Below are 25,990 nucleotides of genomic sequence, written 5' to 3' on the forward strand. Positions count from 1 at the left end.
GGTCAAGATTACCACCCCTGTTACTTATGATTACATGAGAAGTAATCACTGCTAACATACAGAGGTCTCAGGGCAGTCCACCCTATTCCTCTGCAGGTGAGTCTAATAACATGACAGATCAAGGAAGCGATCTACCAAAATGTGTGAGATTCACATGAAGAAAGCTTTAAAACATTACTGAGGAACACAAAAGAATATGTAGAAAGGTACCATGCTCTTGGACAAGAAGAGTCAATATCATATACATGTCAATTCTGCCACCAATTAGGGAAAGGTTAAATTGTAATGTAGTGAAAAAAAATGGTAGAAAGTGTGTGTGTGTGTGTGTGAGTGTAAAATCTGTGCAAAGATGTGATGATATGGTTTGTTTCCAAGGAAGAGAACTGAGGAGTGCCTGAAGGACAAAGAATAAGACAAAAACTTTATACTGTGTAATCTTTTATACTTTCTGAATTCTGAATCAAATTATACACTATTGCAAATACAACTTAAAAAGTAATAGTCCCTGCCCTTTTGCGTCTACTTCCCATATGTCGGAAATAAATATCTGTGAGATAAAACTCAGGAAATCGTGGGGTTACCCCTAGGACTGGGCACCACTGGTATTTTTAACTCTCAAACTTGTCCACATTGAATCTCCAGCAATTCAATTACAATTTCACCCTTTTTCTGTTTAGAAAAAAATGCAGCTCACTGCCAGCATTCATTTAACATTATGCATAGGAATGTTGCATTTTTCTAGGACTTGACATTTTCAGCAATTGAACTACTATAAACAATGCTATAAACAGAATGATGTCATTTGTTTCCAAAGACTATCACTACACTAGAGAAATACGAAAATAATAATAAAAGCAACATATTTCATGGCAAACTGTGGGTAAGGTTGAGACTAATTTGCGAGTTATTTCAGGGTAAATGCAGCCACAAGTGCCACTGTTGAGTATTCTTGGGGCAAATAGAAAAAGGGTTCCGTTTTCCTACCCTGGTACTGGTTCCCACAGAGGTTTCTGCCCTTGGGCTTCTATTCCAGTAACCAGTGATTCTCTGGTATCTGCCTGTCTGCCTCACCAGCTTTGAGGGCAGCAGTCTGCCCTGTGACCTCAGTTCTTTGCCATATCTAAAAGAGTTATTGCCTTTTAAGTTCATTAAACTCTTTTCCTATTAGGACAGGGTGACAACTGCCAAATGCAACACATGCTGGACCAGAGAACAGAAGTCAAGAGCATCTTTTTCAATTTTGATAGTGTTTGATGATTAGTGCTTTTAGTTTTTCACCTAAGAAATCTTTCCCTAGCTCAAGGTCCTGAAATTTTTCTCTGATAAATTATTCTAAAAATTTTTACAGTTGTAACTTTTATGTATGATCTGTGATGGAGCAGGGACTAAGGGGATTATGACTGACTGCAGATAGACAAGAGAGAATTTTAGGGAGTGATTTTAATATTCTTTTGTGGTGAGGATTATATAAGGGTAGACATTTATCAAAACTCATGAACTGGCACATTTAAACATATGCATCTTATTGTATGTAAATTATACCTCGATAAAATTAATTTTAGAAAATAAGAAAAATAGGTCCAGTATACAAGGTAGACCACAAGACATGAGCTTTCTTGCTACCAAATTGCTGAGACTCCTGGCTGGTTTGGACAAAGGACAATAAACAGTCAAAGGAAAGCCAAAGTCTATAAGGTTCACAACCACAGGATACATTCTTTGTGAGAATGCCTCCCACGTAGGCATTAATATATATATATTTTTTTTTTCAGCTTAAGAGACAGGAGAAACACATATCTTCATATCTCCTCCACTCTCATCTGTATCTCTTTCTGGAATTTACTTTGGTCCCAAAATAGGTAGCCATCTTTATTTTTCCCAAGTTACAAGCCAGTTTTTCTAACACCATTTAGGAAATAATCCATCTTTCCTCCATTGACTTGAAATAGATCTTTAATACGTATTCTATTCATAGATACTTGGTTCTATATCACCTGTTCAATTGGTATTTGCATCTTATTATTCTGCCACTAATGTGAATAGGAATTTTTTCTTACTACATTTTTGATTGCTTATTGCTGGAGTTTCAGAACATTTTTAAGTACATGTGTCTATCAATCTATGCACAATTTATGCATTTTTGAAATAAAGTATTAAAACAATTTTATTTTTCATACAGTATTTTGGATGAATATGTTTAAAATTCTTGCCACATTGTTTTAGTGTGATGCTTACAACAAAGTTCAGAACTGCTGCCACGTAGCTAATTGGACTTGATATGATACAATTCATTGCATCAAAATATGTGATTTTTGCCAGCATGTGATATTCTACAATTCAGGCATTCTGAGTTTATCTTCTTTGAACTTGTGGATATCTCAGGCATATAATATTTTTCAGTGATATCTTGACAGTAAAGGGACAGTCAACATCTCATAGACATTCCCAGATGAAGAACCAGGCAGGATATCCTCATCGACAGCATATTACCAGCCCAACTGAAAAAGTTAAACAAGATCTATAGTGTTTCTAATTTTAAGGTAAAGAATTCTGCCTTGCTCTCTGAAAAATCATCCAAAACATCACAGAGCATAAGAAACAAATATACAGATTCTACTTTAAGAAAAATTTAGAGGAACCAGTGGGATGGTGTAATAAAAACAACAGACAAAATAACAAGTGATGGCAAAGAAGTGACAAATTAGTTTTACCAATTATCTGCACATTGCTGCTGGGAATGTAAAATGGTGTGGATGCTTTGGAAAATAATTTGGCGGTTTCTCAAAATGTTTTAAACATTGAGTTACCATATGAACCAGCAGTTTCACTCATAGTTATCTACCCAAAACTGAAAACCTACATCCACAAATGTTCATAGCAGCACTATTCATAATAGCCAAAAGAATAACCCAAATGTCCATCATGTGAAGAATAAATAAAATGTAGTACATCCATACAATGGAATATTATTCAGTTATAAAAAGAAATGAAGTGCTAATATATGATACATGAATACATCTCAAAAACATTATGCTAAGTGAAAGAAGCCAGACACTAAAAGGCCACACATTATATGATTATATTTATATGAAGTGTCCAGAATTGGCAAATTTAGAGACAGAAAATAGAAGAGTGGTTGTCAGAGGCTGGGGGCAGGGAGGAGTAAGGAGTGATGGCCAACAGGTATGAAATTTATTTTGGGGGTGATAAACGTATTCTTGAATGATACAGTGGTGATGGTTGCACAACTCTGTGACGGGAAAACCACTGAATTGTATGTACACTTTGAGGAGCTAAATTTTTGCATCATTATTTCTGATAGTCAAAGTATGAAGACAACACAAGTGTCTGCTGACAGATGGATGAAGAAAATGCAGTATGTTTATATGTGCATGTATATGATAGAATATTATTCAGTCTTTGACAAGAAGGAAATTCTGTCATTTGTGACAATATGGATGAACCTGCAAGGCATTATGCTATGTGAAATAAGTCAGAAAGATAAAAGACAAATACTGCATGGTATCACTTACATGTGGCATCTCACAGAAACAGGGTCTGCAGGTGGGGAAAACAGGGAGAGGTTGGTGAAAGGCTACAAACATAGTAACTGTAGTTAATAACACTGTATTCTATAACTAAAACTGAGAGTAGAACTTAAATGTTTTCACACACATACAAAAGGATAACTGAGGTGATGGATGCGTTAGCGCAGTGGGGGGGAATCATTTCATAATGCGTGTGTATCAAATCATCATGTACACCTCAAACATCTTACAGTTTTGTCAATCATACCTCAATAAAGCTGAAAGATAAATTTTATCTCAATAAAGCTGCTATAAAACATTGAGACACGTGTAACCTCAAACAATATACAAAGACATTGTTTAGAGGAATTTTTATTGACTTAGCATAAGAGTGAAGGGCACAACTGCCCTCTGTAAGGGTACTGATGAAATCTGGAGATTTTGGAGGTAGAAACATCAGGTACTCTGGAAGTGGTGAGGTAGAAATTGGCTAAAGACAGTGCTTGAAAATGTGCATAAAGATCCGTTCAAGCCCAAGATGCCACTTCTACCTTGCACGGTTAGGTGATTATCAATCCCTCCATACCACCGCAGAAAACTGAGGTGTCACCTTTCACCAAATGCAACTTAAAAGGCTTTTAACTTGGATACCCTGGCCCCGGAGGAGGGTGGAAATGAGACGTGAGGCTAAAAACAGTGCCCGTAGGGCAAAACAAATAACCGGCATTTCCATTTGCTAAACAGGTCCAAACAACACTATAGTAGCAGTTGGTGCCATGTCCAATAGTTATAGATATGGTTCCCTAAAATTTTAATATCCTGGGAAGCCCCTGTGAGTTCACCTCAGTGCACTGGGACATGCTGGCACGCAGTTGGGATCCACAGTTTGAAGCTGTCTCCAAGCCAGTGCTTAGAAACACTGTATGACACTCCGGTTCTTGCTTTCCCTGCCTCTGGAATCTTGCAAGTGGTACGTTCCAGATGGCAAAGGTATAAAATGTTCGAAAGCAATAAAATGTTAAAAGGATGCTGGGAAACAAACTTGTATTGAGTTAAGCCACTTTGATTTTTTAGGGTTCACCGTGACCAGCAATGCTTACTCCAACTCTGTACTGTCCAATACGGTAGTCATCTAAGGCTACTGAGAACTGAGAATATGGATAATTCCACATTTCAAGATTTTTAAAAAAAAAAAAGCACAGTAAATATTTTTTTCCATTAAACACAACTTTATTGTTTTGCTAGAACTACAATTCACTTTAACTGTTGTATCATATAGGGCATTGCTGATGTATTGTAATACTTGTATAGAAACGTGCATTATTTCTAGTATTACACATAAACATTTCACCAATCTAGTCAGTATCAACAGACTGATTCAGTTCAGATGATTGTCTTCTATGCACTGAAGCAACATCACAATGTGTTTACTTGGATATTTTATGTACACAGCACAAGTTAACGCATACCTATGCAGACAGCACGAGTTATAGAGATACTTAAATCATAATCACAAACTGGGATACTTACTACTTTAATTATAATTAAATTTTCTAGGTTAAAAAAATACAGGAAAATATTTTTAAATTTTAAATGAAGGCATATTAATTACTGAGGCAAAATTCAGTGCAATACAGAAGCTGGTACCACAACTAGTACAGTAAAGAAAAAAACAGTAGAAGAGGGTATAGTGCACGTTCACTGATAAATGGCAATTGCAATTTACTGCAGGCACAGCAACATGAAAAAGCTCTCTGCTTATACCAAAGTGTTAAAAATACTACACTAGACAACATTTAAAACAATACCTAACATTTAGTCATTTTTCAGCAATGATGTAGTGAGTCTGGTAAATATTCTAATAGTCAAAAAAGAAATTAGTCATATGAAAACTCAGTTTCCAACAAAAGAATGTGAACAATTTGTAACAGTATCTGAGCTTGTGAACTTGGCCAGCTATAAACCAGTTTGAATTCTTGCACATGGACAGAAAGAAGAATCTTAGATGGAGAGATAATAAAAAAATTTTAGTTAGGGTGATTTAGTTAGAAATTTATGAGAAAAAAACTTTAAAAGACATTTTTATAAAACTGAAAATTTCAATTAACTTGATTTTGCTTACAGAATACAAGAAGTTTCTAATAATATCAAAGATAAATTGATTCAAAATTTGAAAAATTCTAAGAATTCATCTTTAGCATTAGATGAGTCATGTAACATAAGACACTACCCAATGAAAACTTTAGGTATCTGTCTCACAGAGTATCTAAATTTACAAATAAATGTCAATTCATTGTCTAAAAACTTAAACTCTGACACATATTTCTGACAATTTCCCATCGGTCAAAGAATTTCAGTGATAGAAAAATTCATTTCCATCATAAGAATGGGATTCCAGCTATCTTAAGTCAAAAGACAGATATATTGGGTTTTTAAAGCAAGAGAATGATGTTTCCCTCATTGCTTTGTTCCACTCTAAAACTAAGATTTGTGCTCCATTTCTGAAGTAGAGTCCAAAAAAGAGTCATGGATACATATGTTAAAATTCTTCAGTATATATATGTAAATGCTATAAAATAATCATTTCCAGTTTTATTGTTGAAGTTTATTGTGGAATTGTGGAAGATGTTCCTGGGTTGAGTTACAAAAGAATTTTACAGAAATTTCCTGTATTAGCAATTCTAATTTAACATTTTCTTCAAACAAAAAGAATGACTGCTGAACATTCAATAATCTACGACAAAAGGGTACAGTGCAATTCATGTTTCTCCCTAATATCACACCGCACAGGAACGAGCTAAAATTTGAAGGTCCTCAGAATGGGAAAACAGTGCGACCTACTTACTGCAAAAATGTAGTGAAAATTAAACCATTTCATAAAAGTAAAAAATGAGTTTACACATTTCTGTAACATCAGTCAATATGCAAATTTTAAATGTAAAATCATTGTATCAATTGGCTACAAAAAAAAAAAGACAAATGTGAAAAACGGTTTGTTGACATTGATAAACTTAGTTTTGTTTCCATCTAGGCAGCCTTGCTAAATTTCATGCTAATTATACTGAGTTAACAGTCAGTGAATTTACTTAAACATAGTTTTGAAACTGATAATGCTGCTGCTCCAAAATCAAATCAGTTCTAATAAACAGATAAGCAGTTTTGTCAATGTGGATGTAAATATCAAAGGAAAATCATTTTTTGATATTTGATCCAATCACTGGAAAACTTTAAGTATGTTTAGAAGAATTATATCAATCTACTTTTCAACTCTAAGTTTTATAAATCTATATATGGATTCAGTATTTTAAATGAAAATTCGGCATGTGAATCAAGATGTGCTTCAACTATAAAATACACACTAGGTTTTGGAAACAATGTAAAAAATCATATAAATGATCTCACCAGTTAATTTTTTACAGATTACGTGTGAAATATGGATATATTGGGTGAAATAAAATAACATTCTTTACCTGTTTTTACTTTTTGAAAGTAGCTATGAGAAAATCTGAAGTCATACACATGGCTCACATCAGATTCCTACTGGACGGTGCTGCAGTAACTGGAACACCTAATCAGTGTTTTAGAGCCCTCTTCTTAAATGAGAGTAGTCTAAGATTACCAAAACTTTGAAGAAAATATCCAATGCGAAAGGTAGAAAACAGGTAAAAAAAATTTCAGGAGACAGGCAGATAATGCAGGGAGCAGAATAATACTAAAAGACACTATAGCAGCATCCTCAGAGGGAAAAAAGGTCAACCTCGAAACAAAAACAGAATTTTGTTAAAAAAAAAAAAAAAAAGAACAGAGAATAAAAAATGCACTTGGAAATATGACAATAGAAATAAAACATTCAAGACATTTAGAAGTAGAGTTGAAAGATAAAGTTAAAGAAATCTTCCGGAAAGGAGAACAGAAATCAAAGACATGGGAGAAGTGATGTCAGGGAAGATGGCGGAGCAGGTGGTGCCAGGAATCATCTCTCTACCTAGACAATTGTACGAGCAGAAATTTAAAGTGCCTATTTTGAAATACAGGAGTCAATTGTGTAAAACTTGTAGCTTCCAGGGGAAAACCTGACTCATAAGCTTCAAATAATAATCATGGTGTTTAGCTTTCAGCACAGTAGCAGCTACCCATCTCTCACCAGCCGGCCCTGTGGCAGGTGGCTGTGGCTGTGGAGAGGGAACCCACACTTCTAGTTCAGCCTGCTGGAGCCAGAGTGGGCAATTCAGACTTTTTCCACTAAATTTCAGGGTCCTGGGTTCTGACTTTGGATGGCTTCTTCTGATCATGGAGGAAGAATAGATACAGAGGCAAGCTGCCATTTTCCCAACCTCCACTAGCTAAAGTAGCTTCTAGGGGGATTTAAAAAACAAGGACAACACCCGTTAGGTTTTTTTTTTTTTAGGACATTGAGCAAAACATGTCTCCGGGAGTGTTTAGAAAGCCACTACCTCTGCCCAGGGAAAGACAGGCTCAGAAAAGACCTGAGAAAACTTTAAGCATTCACCACAGACTAGTCCTCAACACAGACACACCCTAAAACAATTTTTTAAAAAATTTCTGGAAAAAAGGAATATAATCTCCAGAGCTACCACATTGTACGATTCAAAGGTTCAGTTTTCAACAATCAAAAATCACGAGACATCCAAAAGAACAGGAAAACATAGCCCATTTAAAGGGATAAATATCAACAGAAAATGTACCTAAAGAAGTCCAGAGGTCAGATTTACTAGACAAAGACTTTATAACAACTACGTTAAAGATGCTCGGAGCCAAAACCCGGCTCTGATCATGTTAGCAGATCGAGAGAAAAATGGAGATCCTTCGAAACAGAAAAAACTGGGGAATATGTATCTATTAATTGTTGCTTTAGAAGGGAATGTTCTCCTTAGTCCTATTTTACAGAAAGACTACAAACATCATGACTCTCAAGGGAGAAACCACCAAGAAGAATTACAGACAGATTTAGCAAAGCTTGTAGGTTGTCAGAACCATTCTGTAGGGAATACCTGAGAACTCCAACCTGTAACTCTCTCAGCCTTAGAATCCACAATAAAAGAGTCCAGGAGAGAGAGGTCTCTCCAGCGTTCTCAAGGTAGAAACTATTTTGCTAGTAAGTTACAACCTGAGCACCAGGAACATGTATTTTGGACAGATACTCACAAGTGCCCCAGCTTTGGGAAAATGCTTCCTGAGGTCAGAACTTTATAGCCATCAACGTCTCCACACAGGGAGAGACCCTAGGAATGTGCTACACTTTATAGACAATAATAATATGACAGTGCGTTAAAAGAATCTTAACATGTTTCCCTCTTTGATCAAGCAGTTCCACACCTGAGAAAAGATTCGGAGGAAAACACAAAACAGCAACAAAAATAAAATTCCCTATCAACACAATGCAGGTCCTGAACTATGGCAACAAGCAGGGTAATTGACTCTGTGAAAATTAATTAAAAAAAAAACAAAAAAAACCTCAATCAAAATGGAGTCAGGAGTGCTCATCAATCACTAAGCCAATGCTCATTTATCATTCCGAAAATCCTAGAGCCCTTAAGAATTATCCTAAATCTACTCTGTGTGTGCTCTAAAAAATGGAACAGAGCCTGGAAGACAGCACATCTGTTTACAACATGGTTTACTAAATATTTTAAGCTCGCCATTAAGGCCTACTGCTCAAAAAGATTCCTTTCAAAATATTACTGCTTGATGACAATGGTCACCCAGGAGCTCTGATGAATATGTACAATGAAATTCATGTTGTTTTCATGCCTGCGAACGCAACCACCAATCTGTAGCCCATGGATCAAAGGGTAATTTTGATTTTCAGGTCTTATAAACTTCCTAAGGCTGCCACAGATAGTGATTCCTCTGATGGGTCTGGGCGAAGTAAACGGAAAACCTTCTAGAAAAGATTTGCTACTCTAGATGTCATTAAGAACACTCATGATTCATGGGAAGAGGGTGAGATATCAACTTTAACAGGAATTGGGAAGAAGCGGATTCCAACTCTCACAGACGACTGTAAGGCATTCAAGACTGCAGGGGAAGAGGCAACTGCGAATGTGTTGGAAATAACAAGAGAACTAGAATTATAAGTGGAGCCTAAGGAAGTGACTGAATTGTTTCAATCTCCTAACAAAACTTTAACAGATGAAGGAGCAAAGAAAGTGCTTTCTTGAGATGGAATCTACTGGTGATGATGCTGTAAGACTGTTGAAACAACAGCAAAGAGTTCAGAATATTACATAAACTTAGTTGACATAGCAGCAGCAAATTTTGAAAGGCCTGACTCCAATTTTGAAAGAAGTTCTACCGTGGATGAAATGCTATCAAACAGCATCGCATGCTACAGAAAAATCATTCACAAAAGGAAGAGTCAATCAATGTGGCAAACTTCATTTTAAGAAATTGCCACAGCCACCCTAACCTCCAGCAACTACCACCCTGATCAGTCAGCAGCCGTCAACACTGAGGCAAGACCCCCCACCAGCGAAACGATTACAACTCATTGAAGGCTCAGATGATGGTTAGCAAATCACCAATTTGATAACAGGTTAACATCCAGAATATATAAAAAAAACAGATACGACTAAAAAAAAAAAACCTTCAATTAAAAGGGGCGAAGAACTTGAATAGACAATTCCCTTAAGAAGATACGCAAGTGGTTAACAAGCATATAAAAAGATTTTCAACATCATTATAATCATCAGGAAAATGTTAATCAAAACCGTATCTGTTAGAACTGCCACTATCAAAAATACAAAAAATAATGTGTTGTGAGGAAGTAAACAAACTAGAACCCTTGTGTACTTTGGTAGGAATGTAAAATAGTGCAGCCGCTATGGAAAACAGCATGGAGATGCCTCAAAAAACTAAAAATTGAACTACCGCATGATTCAGTAATCCTGCTTCTGGGTATACCCCGCTAAACACAGAAAATAGATCTCAAAGAGATATTTGCACACCCTTGTTCAATGCAGCATTAGTCACAATAGCCAAGAAGTAGAAACAACCTAAATGTGTGTCAATGGATAAACAGATAAAAAAATATATGGCATATACATGCAATGGAATATTATTTGGCCTTTAAAAAGGAAATCCTATCATATACTATAAAAATGAACCTTGCAGATATCCAGCCAATTCCTTTTCTAGGTGTGTACCTAAAAGAACTGAAAGCAGGGACTCGAATGGATATGGGCACAACAGTTTATAGTAGTGTCATTAACAATAGAGCCGAATTGGTGGAAAAAAATCTAAATGTCCATCGACAGATTAATGAATAAAGAAAATGTAGTATATACATACAAGGGGATATTATTCAGCCATGAAAAGGAATGGAATTCTGACACATGCTACAACATGAAACTTAAAAACATTAAGAGAAACAAGCCAGACACAAAAGGACAAATATGGAATGAATCCATACATACGAGGTACCTAGAAGAGTCAAATACATAAGAGAAAAAAAGGTAGAATAGTGGTTAACAGGGGCTTGGTAGAGGAGATAGTCTGGAGTTAGTAGTTAATAAGTAAAATTTCACTTTGGGAGAACAGAAAAAGTTCTAGAGATGAATGTAGTGATAACTGCGCAACAATGTAAATGTACTTTATGCACCGAACTGTATACCCAAAACGGGTTAAAATTATCAATTTTATGTTATGTATATCCTACCATGTTAAAAAAGAATTCTTAAATAATAAGAGTAAATTCATTGACAGGAGAAGGCTTATCTTGTGTGACTTGAAATTTCTTCAATAGAAACTCATTAAAACATTTCTAAAGACATTAAAATCATTTTAAAGTAAACACCCTGGAACAAGCCTCTTCTCAAGAATCTTACCAATTTAATTTTTTTCTATAGATTATATCTTACCAGGAAAAGAACTGGCCTTTCTTCCCTTTCAAAAAACCCCAAAACTATCAATAAGAATGAATGATTCTCATAAGCTATATTCCTTTCATGGCTAAACGTTTGGTCTATTTTGCATGAACTATGCGAATTCAATTTACCACACAGCAATATTTAAACTACAGGCTTTGGGGAGTGAGGACGAAAGGAAAAAAATAAAAACACTACCCAGAGGTAGCGATGCAAAACTAAACCCACAAAACCACAGCAAACATTGCTGTCTCAGATGAGCATTAAGGATCACTTCATTTCAATAAGCCAAAAGTTTTCTGGTTTAGCTCTTTTTAGAGACATTGCCTCAGATTTCAACTTCAGGAAATCTGTACCACGGCTGAGTCAGCGGGGCTCCTCCAGAACCTCATGACCGACCTGAGACCTAACCGACTTAGGGTTTTTACTTTTTTCACAGTTAGAACCTATCGTTCCACCAATGAATATTAATGAATTTAATATCAATGAAATAAATAAGGAATAATCCACTAAAATCTGTATCCTTTATTCCTTTGAGGTCTAATCTCACAACATAACACTTAAGTGAAAATTTATTCTGTATTATTTCTACGCTTTTTTCCCTGAATTTTATTTAATATCAATAAAGTCTCTTTAGATTTTAGGACATATATTCTCTGGAAGGTAAGTGTTCTGAATATCAAATTCCTACAGCGGGGAAGTCAGGTTACATAACTGAGAACTTTGCAAGTGGGAGCAGATTCCCTACCTAAAGGTAGCAGCTGCCACCCCAAACCAGCTGACTGCCCCACCGAAATATGGGCCCAGTATCATCAGCCTTTATATTTTTCAAGAAAAGCTTTTTTTTTCACTATGAAATTGCCTATTTTTTAAATGGTGGCAACCATTACACACATACACACACACCCCTACCTTTCTATGCAGACCAACTAAAACACGCTACAGGGCCCAATCTTAGCATGTGACCCTTGCCATACAGAATGTTTACACTCCAATTACAGGAAACTATACTTGGTATAGGAAAAAAAAAATTAAATAGAACTCTTTTGAAAAAGGTAATTCATCCAGAATAGTTCCATTTTCAACACCCGTTTCCTCCCACCACCCCTCAAGCTCCCAATCTATTTTCCTAGGGCCGTGACTTTCAAGTCTATGATGGCTCAGGTGTATGCCCTCTAGATTCCCAGTCCCCTTAGCCAATGCCCAAAGGAAAATCAGGTTAAGGTGCTTTGTCTAAGTAAAACATTCCCTGAAGGCAAACTTGCTTGAACTTCACTGACTTGTCTCTGTTTATACCATTCTAGCATCAAATATTCAAGTATTCATTCAAGGCATCAAGTATTCAAAAAGTATACTGCATTCTCACTAAGCCAGAAGTGCAGTATCCTAAATGAGTAATTTTCTACTAGAGAAACCTGAAAATTCCAATAAATCAAAATATTTAACTTATACCCACAGCCTCAGAAAATATCAGATACATAAAAAAAAAAAAGTTAGAAATTATTAGTCCCACCCTTTCATTTTACCAGTTCTAAGATTCAGAAAGGTTAAATGATCTTCCCAAAATCATACAGCAAGTTGGTCAGCAAACTGGGACAGAATCCAGGTTTTCTGACTCCACTCAGGATTCTATTGCACTACCTGATACTGGGAGGGGAAGCTAGGGAAGCTAAAAGAAAGGGAAATCTTCTGAAGAAAAGCAGTGAAAAAGGTAGGTCCTGGACACCCTTCCTCTGCTTTTAAAATTCGCATTTGGCCGTTTATTTCATAGGTCATACTACTTTCACTTTCCACATGACGTTACCAGCCCTACAAAGAGGGATGAATGAAAAAAAAAGTGTTATTTTTTTCCAGCTGCCAACCCATCAAAGTTGCGGCTACTCATCAATGTTATGGTAATTTACATCCCAGGTTTCTAATGAGACAATTTGGACTAAATTTCCTACCATAATATAGTCCAAGAATTACTCTCCAGAGTGAAATCCCCTATGTCTGATGAGGCCTGAATTACTTTTAAATGTCTTCGCACATTCTTTACATTCATATTCTCTTCTTCCCGTATGAATTTTTAAGTGTTCTACAAGGATTGAGCTTCGACTAAAGGTAGCTCCACAATAGTTACACTCATACGGCTTCTCTCCAGTGTGAATTCGATGATGTTCATTAAGAGATGAGCTCTGACTGAAGGATTTTCCACATTCTTTACATTTATAAGGTTTTACGCCGGTATGAATTCTCTGATGACGACTAAGGAGGGAATGAGTAGGGAAAGCTTTCTCACACTGATTACATTTGTAGGGTTTTTCTCCTGAATGAAGTCTCTGATGATAAATTACAGATGTAAAATGACTAAAAGTCATCCCACAATCATTACATAAGTATGGTTTTTCTCCAGTGTGAATTCTCTGATGTCGGGTAAGGCAAGAATTCTGTCGAAAGGCTTTTCCACATTCACCACATTTATAGGGTTTCTCTCCAGTATGAATTCTCTGATGCTTGGAAAGGGATGAGCTATGACTAAAGGATTTCCCACAATTGTTACACGTGTAGGGTTTTTCTCCAGTATGAATTCGCTGGTGTTGAATAAGAGATGAACTGTCACTAAAGGGTCTCCCACATTCTTTACACTTATAGGGTTTCTCTCCAGTATGAACTCTCTGGTGTTTAATGAGGTGGGCCGTTAAGGTGAAAGCTTTTCCACAATCATCACATTTGAAGGGTTTCTCTCCACTATGAGTTCTGTGATGGGGTGTCAGTGATGAACTGTCACTGAAAGCTTTTCCACATTCATTGCACATGTAGGGTTTTTCCCCAGTGTGAATTCTCCGATGTTTGGTCAGCGAGGCACTATAGCTAAAGGCTTTTCCACATTTGCTACATTTATGGGTTTTTTCTCCAGTCTCCGTTCCCTCATCTTTACTCAAGGTTGCATCTTGACATTCATCTTTCTGACATTTCTCACAGAGAGAGTTCTTCCTCTGAGCAAAGGATGTGCTTAGAGTAAAGGCTATCCCACAATTATTGCACTTCTGGGACTTATTTCCCAAATGAATTTTCTGATGTTTCTGATGTTCGGTAAGTGATGAAGAGTGACCTAAGGGTTTCCTGCCCTCATTACATTTCCGTGGCTTTTCTCCAGAGTGTTCTTTGCGGTTTTGAATAAGGTCTGAATGAAAACTAAAGGGTTTCTTGCATTCATTATACCTCCGAGATTTCTTCCTTAAATAGACTCTCAGATGTTTAATTATATCTGAAGTTTCTTTGAAATTATTTCCAAAGGGGCCCTTTTCTGGGTCAAATTCCTCACCCTTATTGCCTCTCCCATGACTTTTCTTTTGTGTGCCTGCCACCTGTGAATGTCCCTTATTGCTATGACCCTCCTCTAGTCTGCTGTAACGTTTCCAGGATTCTCCCATCGAGCCATGAGCACCACCAGTTAGGCATCTTTCTATTATTTTATCCAAAGTTGATTCTTCCATAAGAGCATCTTGATTTCGAACAGATCCCTTCAATCCACCTCTAGAGTTACACTCTAAAAGAAATAACACAATATTTCCTGTTTGCAATAAAGGAAGATGCTGTATTTAGGACACTAACAGGCAGTAATGACTATAAGGAATATGACTTGGACAGTTCTCAAAAAAGCGCATAAGACAGGGAAGGGAAATTTGATATAGGGGAAAGGAGGGAAACGTAGGGGTCAGGGAAACTATTGAGGACGATAAAAAGTTTATGCTTTATAATTAGAAATGCAAGTTCTCATCTTCATTTCAAATTTGTAGAATAGGTTCAAACATATTCTCCCTATATCCAATCTACTTTTTTCTATCATGACAGTGCAAACATTTATTGAATAGTTAACAAATACCAGGTTCTATTATCAAGCCTTTTACCTGTATTTCATTTAACCTCTACAATAACATTATAAAGTTAACCTATTATCCCTGTTTGATGGACCTGACCACTAGACACATAAATGTATGTAGCTTTGCCGAAGGTCACATGTATTATAAGCGGTAATGTCAGATTTTTAACTTAGTCTGACACCAAAACCCAGGCTTTTGATCCCTATACCATATTGCCTCCCCTCAAAGCAGTCAGATAAGCACTAAGTTTATAGATGTTAATCACATCATAGATATGCAACATCTATGCTAGACTTTCAAAAATTACCACAGTCTGGTTCTGTCAACCTTAGGGATACTCTAATCAGACATCCATTTACTGTCCTAATACACTACAGCATTTCAATCCTATTCTTTTAGTCTTAACACTTCATACTACCTAGAATGCAATCCCACAGCAATTTCACTATCACAAATATGTAATTTTGATAGGGCCTAGTGTTCAAGTCCCATCATCTCTACAGAGCTTTCTCCAATACTATACTGTTTACGCCCTTCTCAGAACTCTGAATTCATTCGTTAACCAAATCATTCATCTGAGATTGCATTTGTCACTTTTATAAAATCATTTTTTAAACAGATAACTAATTATAAAACACATAGTCTTATTACCCAGAAGTTAATGATTAAAAATTGTTTTCTTCTAGAAATTGTTATTTTAGAATAGAAAAACTATGCATAATATGTGGTGTTATGTTTCTCATTCATAATTCTTTCCCATATCATTGGTAATTCTTTCTAAAGATAATTTTAATCAGTTATATAATAACCCATCATTATATGTTTACATTATAATATTAATAAAACAGATATATTATAGTTTACTCAGTTATTTCCTCATTGAATGTTTATTAAAAAATATTTCCCTAGAAGAGAGTCATAAAAGTGGAATTACTGAGCCAAAGGGTAGAGGAGTTATACCATCACATGATGCATGATGGGAAGTATCTGAGTACTCCTATTTGCCTAAATAATCTTTCTTTAAATCTCTGTGTCCCTCTCAGAGAGCAGATAAATATCTATTCTTTGTTTGGTATCAAGAAATAAGGGCAGTGGCGAAGGGATGAAACTGCTGGTCCCCATCGCTGAAGAAGCAGACTACTTTGTTCATCATGGCCTCAGTGTATTTCATCAACTGGAGCCCTTGGGAAGCCCAGGGAAGGAAGTGCTACATTTTCTGCTATGAAGCCTCAATTGACTGAGTACGTAATATTTTTTTAGTGTTATCTTTGATTCTTGTTTTATTTAAAAAAAATTTTTGTCTCAAAAGCTAATCATCATGTGATGATTATATTACTGCAATGAAACGTTATTCATAAATTAATAAATTTGGTCTTAATTGTTATTACAAAAAAAAATCTTTGCGAATTTGATTCATAATATAGTACTGTTGCTCTAAGTGTCTATTTCATCGATGACGAGTGACTTGGAACATTTTTCATTCACAGATATTTTAATTTTGTCACCTATCTGTTCAAGTTTTTCACCCATTTTTCTAACAGACTCAGTGTTCCTTATTGATTTGCATGAGCTTTTCTTTCTTTCTTTCTTTCTTTTTTTTTTTTTTATAAATTATGGCTATCGACTGCTTTGTCAAAAACTTTTTATTGTCTGTAATAAATGACTTTTTAAACAAATTGTACATCTAAATGATGCTTCTTTTACATAGTGTCTGTGGGGGAGGGACATACATATACCAATGCTGTTAGATTTTACTCAAAACGTTTTTAGAATCCATTTTTGGAATTATTCTCCCAAATGCTACTTTAACATAAGGCAATTGCTGTCCTTTATTTGTGTACCAATGTTGGAAAGAGCCAACAGACTAACTAAAATAAATGGTTAAGAAGATAGAATAGAGCAAAACAAATTACTGTCTTAGTCGAGGTATTGATATATAAATAATTATTTTTTTAAATGTAAATTTTATATATTTATTATTAAATTTTAAGATAAAAGGATAAAGAAAAGTATGATCCCTCAAAGATAACCAGTGTGAACATGAATGTTCTCCATATTGAAAAGCCATATATATTTATATATTCAGGCATATACAAGTATATGTACAATTTTTTCCTTAATAACGAATAATAGGATTATGCTATACATGCTGTCCTTTGGATGAATTCCTACTTATCCTTCAAGATTCGACTCAAATGTCAATTAAGCCTTTGCTTCTACATTTTCTCACTGCTCCTTATACATGCCATTATCATAGTATTCATCCCATTACTAAAACTTTTTGTTTTGATATCTGTGTCTATGGCATCCATAAAAATGCACCTCTCAGGTATCTCCTTCTCTGAGGCACTTACCTAACAGCACCTGCTGCTGTTCTATGAATCCGCCACGGCATTCAAGCCAAGACCACTTTCTCACAGCTGGTCTCCGTCAATGACAACTATAGCAGGAACACTTAGGCCTATTTCGGAGACATAGTACTCTGAGAGGTGCCTCTGGCTCAAGAACTCTTTTTCGGTATTGCCAAAACTTTCTTAAACTGCACTTTGGTCTAAGACTCTTCCTACCCAACCTTCCTACCTTCCTTTCCTCTCTCATTCACAGGTTTCAGACCTATACAAATCTCCTATCCTCTTGCAGCTTGCTCCCTATTTCTCTTTACTGGAATTCTCTCCAATAAGTCTCTGGCATCTACTTCTCAGAGAACCCAAACTAATAAGTGTCTCCCGTTAAAATGAACATTCCGAAGCAAGAGGTATATTCAAATGGATGTTTAGAATATACATTTCAAAGGCTCTTCCCAAATGACTTGGTAAGCAACTTTTTTGATTTCCTTGTTTACTTTTCACCAACTCACCTGGTTTGGAGCCTTTTGAGACTTCTTTTTCCAGCAGCCACGGCAGTTCGATCCACTTTAGCTGAGAAATCAAATCTAATTTGGAAACTGGAAAGCCTGCTCATAGAGAAAAATAACAACAAAGAGAAGGCTGTTTTTGCACAGAACAAAGATATTCCAAATTCACATATAGCCTCCAGTTCCCCAGGGAAGAGAAGATGCTATCAAATACAGACATCAATACTGGAATTTGAGAAGAAAATGGGGGAAGGTATGGCCTTGATGACAGCAAAATGATGTTTAACATTTCCAATTCAATGAAGCAAAGACTTTTTTTGGAGAAAACACTGCAGAAAAGTCCATTTTTCAGGACCCATTTTTAGGATTAGTGAGCTCACCCCTTTTTTCCCAGCCAAAACAGTTAAAAGCACTTATCTTTCAATAATAGTGGACAAAAAGATATCCAGCTTAGATGCTAGATCATGGAGAGATGTCTTTACCCAGAAATTCCAAGTTCCTAAAGTTCTCCAGGAGCACTTCCTTATAAAGTTGCTTTTGAAAAGGCTCCAGCTTCTTCCACTCTCCTCTGGAAAAGTTAACAGCCACATCCTTGAATGTCACGGGTCCCTAGAACACCAAACACAGTCTTTTTGCATCGCATTATTCCCAAATAGATCCTGAGGGTTCAGAGAAGTGCTTAGAATATAAAGTATTAATTTTGAGATTATTTAAGTTTTTAAGGATTCCAAAGCAAGCTAGAGGTAGCTATTATACAACTATTACAAGTGATAAAGAACAAGATTATCACACATCCTTGCCTTCTCCATTTAGTCCCTGGTGTGAAATGCTATAAAAGGATTTCCAGAATGTACTAACATTGATCAACTTCACTCTGACACATTGATTTCTTGGATAAACAGAAAGATGTTAAATGAAGGATATAAATTACATTCCCAAACCCCAATTCAAGAGTTAATATATAATCTAACTTCAAGCAATAATTAAATACATAAGAGTAACAACAGTGACCACATGCCAAATTTTAATTTCCAATGACAATCAAAAAGAATCTGCGTTCAATAATATACTGACATTTACAATGACTCCAAATTACAAACAAGCACAATAACTCAAAGTACACTTTCCTTACCATTCTCTCATTGTATTTTGAGACAGTAAAACAAAGTGGCTATTAGCACTTGTATTAGCTCTCCGTGGGTGCTAAAACAAATTACCATAACTTTGTTGGCTTAAAACCACAAGACATCTCTTCCCCCACAAGGCTGGAGGTCAGAAGTCTGAAATCAAGGTGTTGGCAGAGCTACACTGCTTTCAGAGGCTCTGACACAAAATCTGTTCCTTTCCCTTTCCAGCTTCTGGTGGCTGCAGGATTTCTTGGCATCCCTTGGTCTGCAGCATTATCACGCCAGTCTTCACATCCCTGTCTCCTGTTTGTGTGTCCAATCTTCCTCTGCCTCTCTTCTGAGGACACATGTGATGGCATTTAGGGCCTTCAGTTCAAAACCCTTAACTTAATCCCATTTGCAAATACCTTTCTTCCAAATAAAGTGACATTTACAGGTTCCAGGGATTAGGAAGTAAACATATTTTTAGGAGCTATTATCAGCCTACTATAGTACTATTATTCACTATTGTGAATAGGAATTTTTTTTTCCTAGCTGGTAATTATTCATATATAGGAAACCTATTGATTTATAATCAGCTACTTTTCTTAACTATTACATGAGTTTCAGTACTTGTTCAGTTGATTGTGAGGTTTTCCAAGTAGGTGATATCATCTGCTAATAATATACATTTGCCTCTTTTATACCAATACTTATCTCATTTCTTTCTTACTGCGTTAAAATATTCAGAAAATGCTCAATAGCAGTAAAATTAAACACCCTTATCTTTTTTACCAACATTGTGAAAACTACTTTTTATTTTCCAACACTATCCAGCTGGGAATGTTCTTTTATGATGTTAGGAAATAATATAATTCTATTTTCACCTATTTTTATTAGGAATAACTGTTGAATTTTAGCAAATAATTTTTTGTTTTTATTAGACTCACATTTGTGACAAATTCTAACTGAAATAAAATAGCATGTGAAAAGTAACCTCGAAGAAAAGGAGATTGTCTTAATTATTCTATCTAGCATTGTTATACCACTCAGCAGGAGCTCAATAAATATACATTTAGAATAAAAACCAGTGAAGGGACGCTTACCCAGGACTCCGTATTTGGAAGGACAGAAACCACTTTATCTTCTTCAGGATTCTCCTCTTGGGAAATTACAGAATCTTGAGAGACTGGATCTAGGAATGGGGGGGGAAAAAATCCAGTCTTTCAAAAGGATTCTTCAAACTAGAAATTCTTATATATGTCGCTGGAGAAAAAGGTCATAAGAAACAGAAAACAGTTCCACTTTTTAAAACAGAAAGAATGGCCAAATAGTTTCCTATTAAAACCCGAGCTTTTTCTCTACCCTGTAAAATACCTTTTCAATTCTAAGCTCAAAAAGCAGATTTCATTCATTTCATCATCCACAGTTTAATGTATTTAATTTGCATAATAATTATTTTTAAGTTTTAAGACATATTAAGGTAAAACGACATATTTTGTTATTGTTTTCTTCATAGTCCTACTACAATGCCTTGCACAAGAGTCACGTTGAATGAACTGATTTCAAATAAAAAAATAAAATAAAATAAAACTGATTCCACCTCTGGAATCAACAAGATTCCTAAAGGTACAAACTAGGAATCTGAACCTAAGAACTAAACGTATTAAATATTCTGAAATGTTAACAGCTCTTCTAATAAGGGAAAAGTACTTTTTAAAATCATACTTCACTTTCTTAGGCAGCTTATTGATTAGACAATCAATAGAAATTAAGAATCGGAATTATGCAAACAAGTGGGATTATTTTGAGGAAACTGTCCTTTCTTACAGGATGCTAGAGCAATCAATTCAAGAACTTCTTTATTGCAGGGGCCTCCACACAGAGGCACTCATTTTGTAGAGGCACCCTGCTACAGTGACAGACAAGTTGGAGAGCAGTCAAGAGGACAAATTTTAGATACACCAAAGAGCTAGGTGCACAAATTAAGTCTGTGGTGGTAAAATACCATTTCCACATTTATCTCAGGACTCGGTGGAATACAAATTGTCTCATATATGTATTGAGAACCTTATGGTAAATAATATACAAAAATACTTGGAATATTTGTAGCATACAGAGGAATTTTATACAATCTGAACCATATGTTCTCAAAGGGCTAGCCACTTAGAAGTCTTTTCATTAATATTTTACAATGACATAATCATGTGATAATCCATAGTTTTTATTTTAGATACACACACATATATATAATACATAACAATGTAATTATAAAAATGTAAGTCAGCTGTTCCTCCCCAAAGATTGTGGAACTGCATTAACAGGGTAGCCGCTGGCCACATATGGCTATTCAAGTTTAATTTAATTAGAAATTCAATTTCGTATTTGCACTAGCTGCTTTTCACATGCTTAACTTGAAATGCAAAACAGTACAGAACACATTTCCATCAACACAGATATTGGACAGCTCCATTCTAGAAACGTGCTACTGCACACACTGGGCTGGATGACATGCTCGTGACTCCAAATATTTTCAGACGTCTTTTTCCCTTGTGTTCTACGGTCCCCTTTTGCTCAAGGGTAGAGGAAATTATTATTTCTTGAGCATCCACCATCATTATATCTTATTTAATCCTCACAACAAAACTAGAGAGAAGATGAGATCCCCTTTTCACAGATAAAAAAATTTTAAGTTCTGAGAGATGAGGTAGCTTGCCCAAGATCACACAGAAAAAGGCAGGCCTGATTCGAACTCAGTCCCGCCTCCAAACTTAGTCTTCTCTTTGGCAATAAATTGCTTTCTTTTGGGGAGTGTACTCTCACACCCTGAGATCTCTCCCACATCCTCCCTCCAGCTATAAATCTCACCTTCCTTTTCTTCAAGCATTTGGGTCAAATCGTCTATTAAGGTCACCACTTCCTCACTATTCTCAGGATGTTGTGACTTTACCCAAATCCTGATCTCCCCAGGCAAAATGGTTAGGAATTGCTCAAACACCAAAAGCTCTAAAATCTGTTCTTTTGTATGGATGTCTGGTCTCAGCCACTGAGTGCAGAGCTCCCGGAGTTGACTCAGGGCTTTTCTAGGTCCAGCCTCTTTTGAGTAACAAAGCCACCTGAATCTCTGTCTGAAATACTCCGGGTTAGTCGTGTTTCCTCTTGCAATAACTTCTGGATTTTCAGAAGTATCCATTCTTAGGACATTGTTTTGTTCATCTGCGGCCAGAGTTTGAGGCTCTGGGGAGATGGCTGTCATCTTGCCCAAGGCTACTACAGCTTACACTGTGTATCACCAGCAGGGAATTCAGTTCCTTTCAGACAATAGTTGAATATCAATACAGTCCACCAACAGGCACTACACACAGCAAAATATCAAGTGTTCCAAGGATTCAGTTTATGGTCTTGCAGAAACTGTAAAGAAATATAAGATAGTAAATAAGTCAAACTGTTAATCCTAAAAACATTGCTCTTGGTTTGGTTCAGATATACGTACACATATATACTCTCAGAGGCCTATGACAGTCCTACCCAACTACTATATTAAACGAATTTTTTTCTTTGAAGGTGAAAACCTGAGGAATTACTTAATGGTAATTAAAGGTACCCACCAAGAACAGATTCTTCAGACTAGCTACTCCTCATAAGCAAAACTGATCAGAAAAGGTTCCCTGCTACAAGAGGACCCAGTCACAAACCCACTCAACAACTACCACCCTCTCTCAGTGAACGGCCACGCATTTCCCACCAGTTGCTCAACTCAGAAGCCTGATTTCATACCTGCCTCTCAAATTTCTCACATAATCAATAACCAAGTTCTGGCAGTTTTATTTCCTAAGAACCTCTCCATTCAATCCTATTGAAACCACCTAAGTACAGGCTTCTCTGATGTAGTCTCACATTGTCTATGATGCTATCCCTCCCCACTGTCCCAAGATAAAATTCAAACGCAGAAGTTATGCATGATGATCTAGAGACCCTGCCCTGATGACCTAATCTCCTGAGCTCTAGCTGCCCTGACGGATACTGCAAGTCATAAAGAAGTATCTCCTTTCCCAGACACTCTCTATCTCCTTCCATCCTTTGCACTGGAGCCATTCCTTCCCTTAGAACGCTGTCTTCTTTCCTTCTCCTCCCAAACATTTATTTGTTCTTTAAAACTTGACTCCTTTCAACTGTCACTTCTCGTGCAAAGCTTTCTGATTCCCAAGGGCTCTTTTGCAGAGAGCCTGTCCTGTGTCGCCTACATTCTTTCATTCTACAAATAACTGAACATCTACAATGAGCTGGGAATGGGGCACTAGGGAGGCAGGCGTGGACAGGTCAGACGCGGTGCTCACCCTCACAAGCACCCAGAAAATGACAATACAGCCTGAGATGTGCTATCATGCGGCCAGTGAGAGGGCACGCTCCTCCTACTGCAACTATGGTAACAATAATTACCCGCCTCCGAACACAGAACCCAGACCACCGTATCCATGACGTCACTTATTCCTCTGCCAAATATTAAGTATCTACCGCCGTGCTGGGCACCTGGGATTTTACAGTGACTAAGACACTTGTTTAGGTCTCCAGAGAGCTTATAACAGGCACCGCGAAAATGTGACGCATGCAGAAAGTTCTCAAACGGAGGGTAGGTGGGGATTTGCCTCACAGGGGATGTTGGCAATGCCTTAAGACATTTTGGTATCACGACTGGGGTTAGAAGGATGCTACTGGTACCTAGCGGGTAGAGCCAGGGATGCTGCTAAATATCCTGCAGAACACAGAACAGCCCCTTCCCTCACGCATACACAAAAAGGAATTTTCCCACTCAAAATGTAAAAGTACCGAAGTTGCGAGACCCCGGGCGCAGGGAAGGAGGAGATGGAGATAAGCTCTGTCATTCAGGAGATTGCCCACCTCCCACAGGAGCTGAAGCGTTGGGCGTAATGTACCGTGAGGTCGGTCGGCTGCCCTCCGCTCCCACCCTGCCCAAGTGTGCCCTCGGAGCCAGCGACCTGGCCGCGACCCCCCATCTACGGGCCCGGTACATCCACTACCTGCATCAGGACCCGCAGCCAGGACCAAGACTACTGCAGTGAGCTTCTAGAAGCTGGTCCTGCAGCAGCTGCGCGCGCAAGTCAGCTGGGGACCACTGCGCCTGCGTAGGGTCGCAGAACTACGATTCCCGGAATGCGCTTGTCTCGCTTTGCGAAAGTTCTGTGCTTTCCATAGGCTCCCAACCTGGCCTGTTGCGCACAATCTTTGGAAAGCGACTGGTGGGTTCTGCCACAGAATTATTGCTGCGCCAGAGGCCTACAGGCCTAGAACCTTCTCAGGTTTTCAGATCTATGATGTTCTGTCTCCTTGGAAACCTCAAGCCATCCGTCTCTCCTTCTCTTCCTACTCCTCCCAGAAATCAGGCTGGAGAAACCCACTGCAGAAGCCTATTAATAATGCATACAATACAAGCTATAATTAATGCCACAACTTGAATTAAACAAGCATCAATTTTATTTCTTTCACACCTGTCACCATAGTCTAAACCATCATCACGCTTCCTCTGGATTATTGCAATAGCTTCTTGATTTCACTTTTTTCCACACTGCAGGCAGAGAAATGCTTTAAAAACATAAAACAGATTATGCTTCTCCTCTGCTTAAAACCCTGCAAAGGTTTCCCATTTTGCTCAGCAAAACTAATTTTGACAATGACCTTACAAGGCCCTATGGAAGCTAGCCACCCATAACCTCCCTGACCTCTTCTCCCATTTCCCCGCTCTGGTCACAATGGCTTCCTTGCTCTCCCTCTCCCTCCAACCTGCCTGGCACTTCTGGCTGACACGATCATCCCAGAGGCAGAGTATCCTTCATAGCTCAGTGAACCTCTCCCACTACTATTCTTGTACTGGAACCCAAACCCCTCCTCACTCCTGCTTCCCCTTGTAACATATTATATCTTATTCTTATTTGTTGTGTACTCATTGTCTGCATTTTTCACTAGACTATTAGTTACACAAGGATAAGGATTTTTATTTGGTTTGTTCCATGTTCTTACAATTCCCAAGTGCTAGAACAGTACCTGGCACATAGTAGGTGCTAGATAGATATTTGTCGAATATCTGAATTGGCGCTGCATAAATTCCTAGGGGTATAGCAAAAAGGGCTAAGGAACTTCAGAAAAATTGTTTGGAGGGTCCTAATAACTGAATCAATTTTGGAGGGGTGGAGTTGGGAGAGAAAGACATTCCTACTGAAGGAGCAGGATGGGTCAAGGCCCTAAGACTTTAAAAGGACAGAGCAAGTTCAACTAAATGAACCATTGGATTCATCTCACATAGCCAGTTAGAGGCTATTATTTCCTCTCTGGGAAAGCTGATCATCTCCTAAAAAAGAAAACGACAAAAACTGTCCTGCCTGGCTCTCTAGAGCTATAACGGGGAGGGTGGGAGGAGGGGTATTTTCTAGAAAGGAAAGGGAAAGAAATAGAAAGCAAGCAAACTAGCAAGCTACAGTAAAGATCCACTAGAGAGAAAGAGGATGAAGATACAGAGCAAAGGAGCCTTCTATAAAAGGAAGACTCAGAAACTAGGAGGAAACACAGATGGAGAGATTAGCCTTAAACAGCCAGAGCCAGGGGCCACTGTTCATTGTAACGAAGGTAAGGAGGCAAGGAAGAGTAGATGCAAGCAGGTATGTAACCGATGGTGTCTGGTGGAATCCGCTGAAAGGAAATCCATTGAGAAGGCAGCAGGAGAAGTAGGTGGGAGTGG

General features: G+C 37.3%; 1 protein-coding gene across 1 annotated transcript; it reads right to left on the minus strand.

Moving 5' to 3' along the window:
* Positions 1-3,535: 3,535 nt before the first annotated feature.
* Positions 3,536-24,381, minus strand: ZNF483 (zinc finger protein 483). The gene is made up of 6 exons (XM_016130045.2): positions 24,279-24,381; positions 22,108-22,650; positions 20,346-20,434; positions 18,616-18,742; positions 18,137-18,232; positions 3,536-14,945 (listed from the first exon to the last, which is right to left on the minus strand). The coding sequence occupies exons 2-6, from the start codon at positions 22,493-22,495 to the stop codon at positions 13,378-13,380; spliced, it is 2,268 nt and encodes a 755-aa protein (XP_015985531.1). The 5' UTR covers positions 22,496-22,650; positions 24,279-24,381; the 3' UTR covers positions 3,536-13,377.
* Positions 24,382-25,990: the final 1,609 nt, after the last annotated feature.

This window comes from Rousettus aegyptiacus, unplaced genomic scaffold (genome assembly GCF_014176215.1).
Source record: "Rousettus aegyptiacus isolate mRouAeg1 unplaced genomic scaffold, mRouAeg1.p scaffold_m13_p_3, whole genome shotgun sequence".
Lineage (NCBI taxonomy): Eukaryota > Metazoa > Chordata > Mammalia > Chiroptera > Pteropodidae > Rousettus > Rousettus aegyptiacus.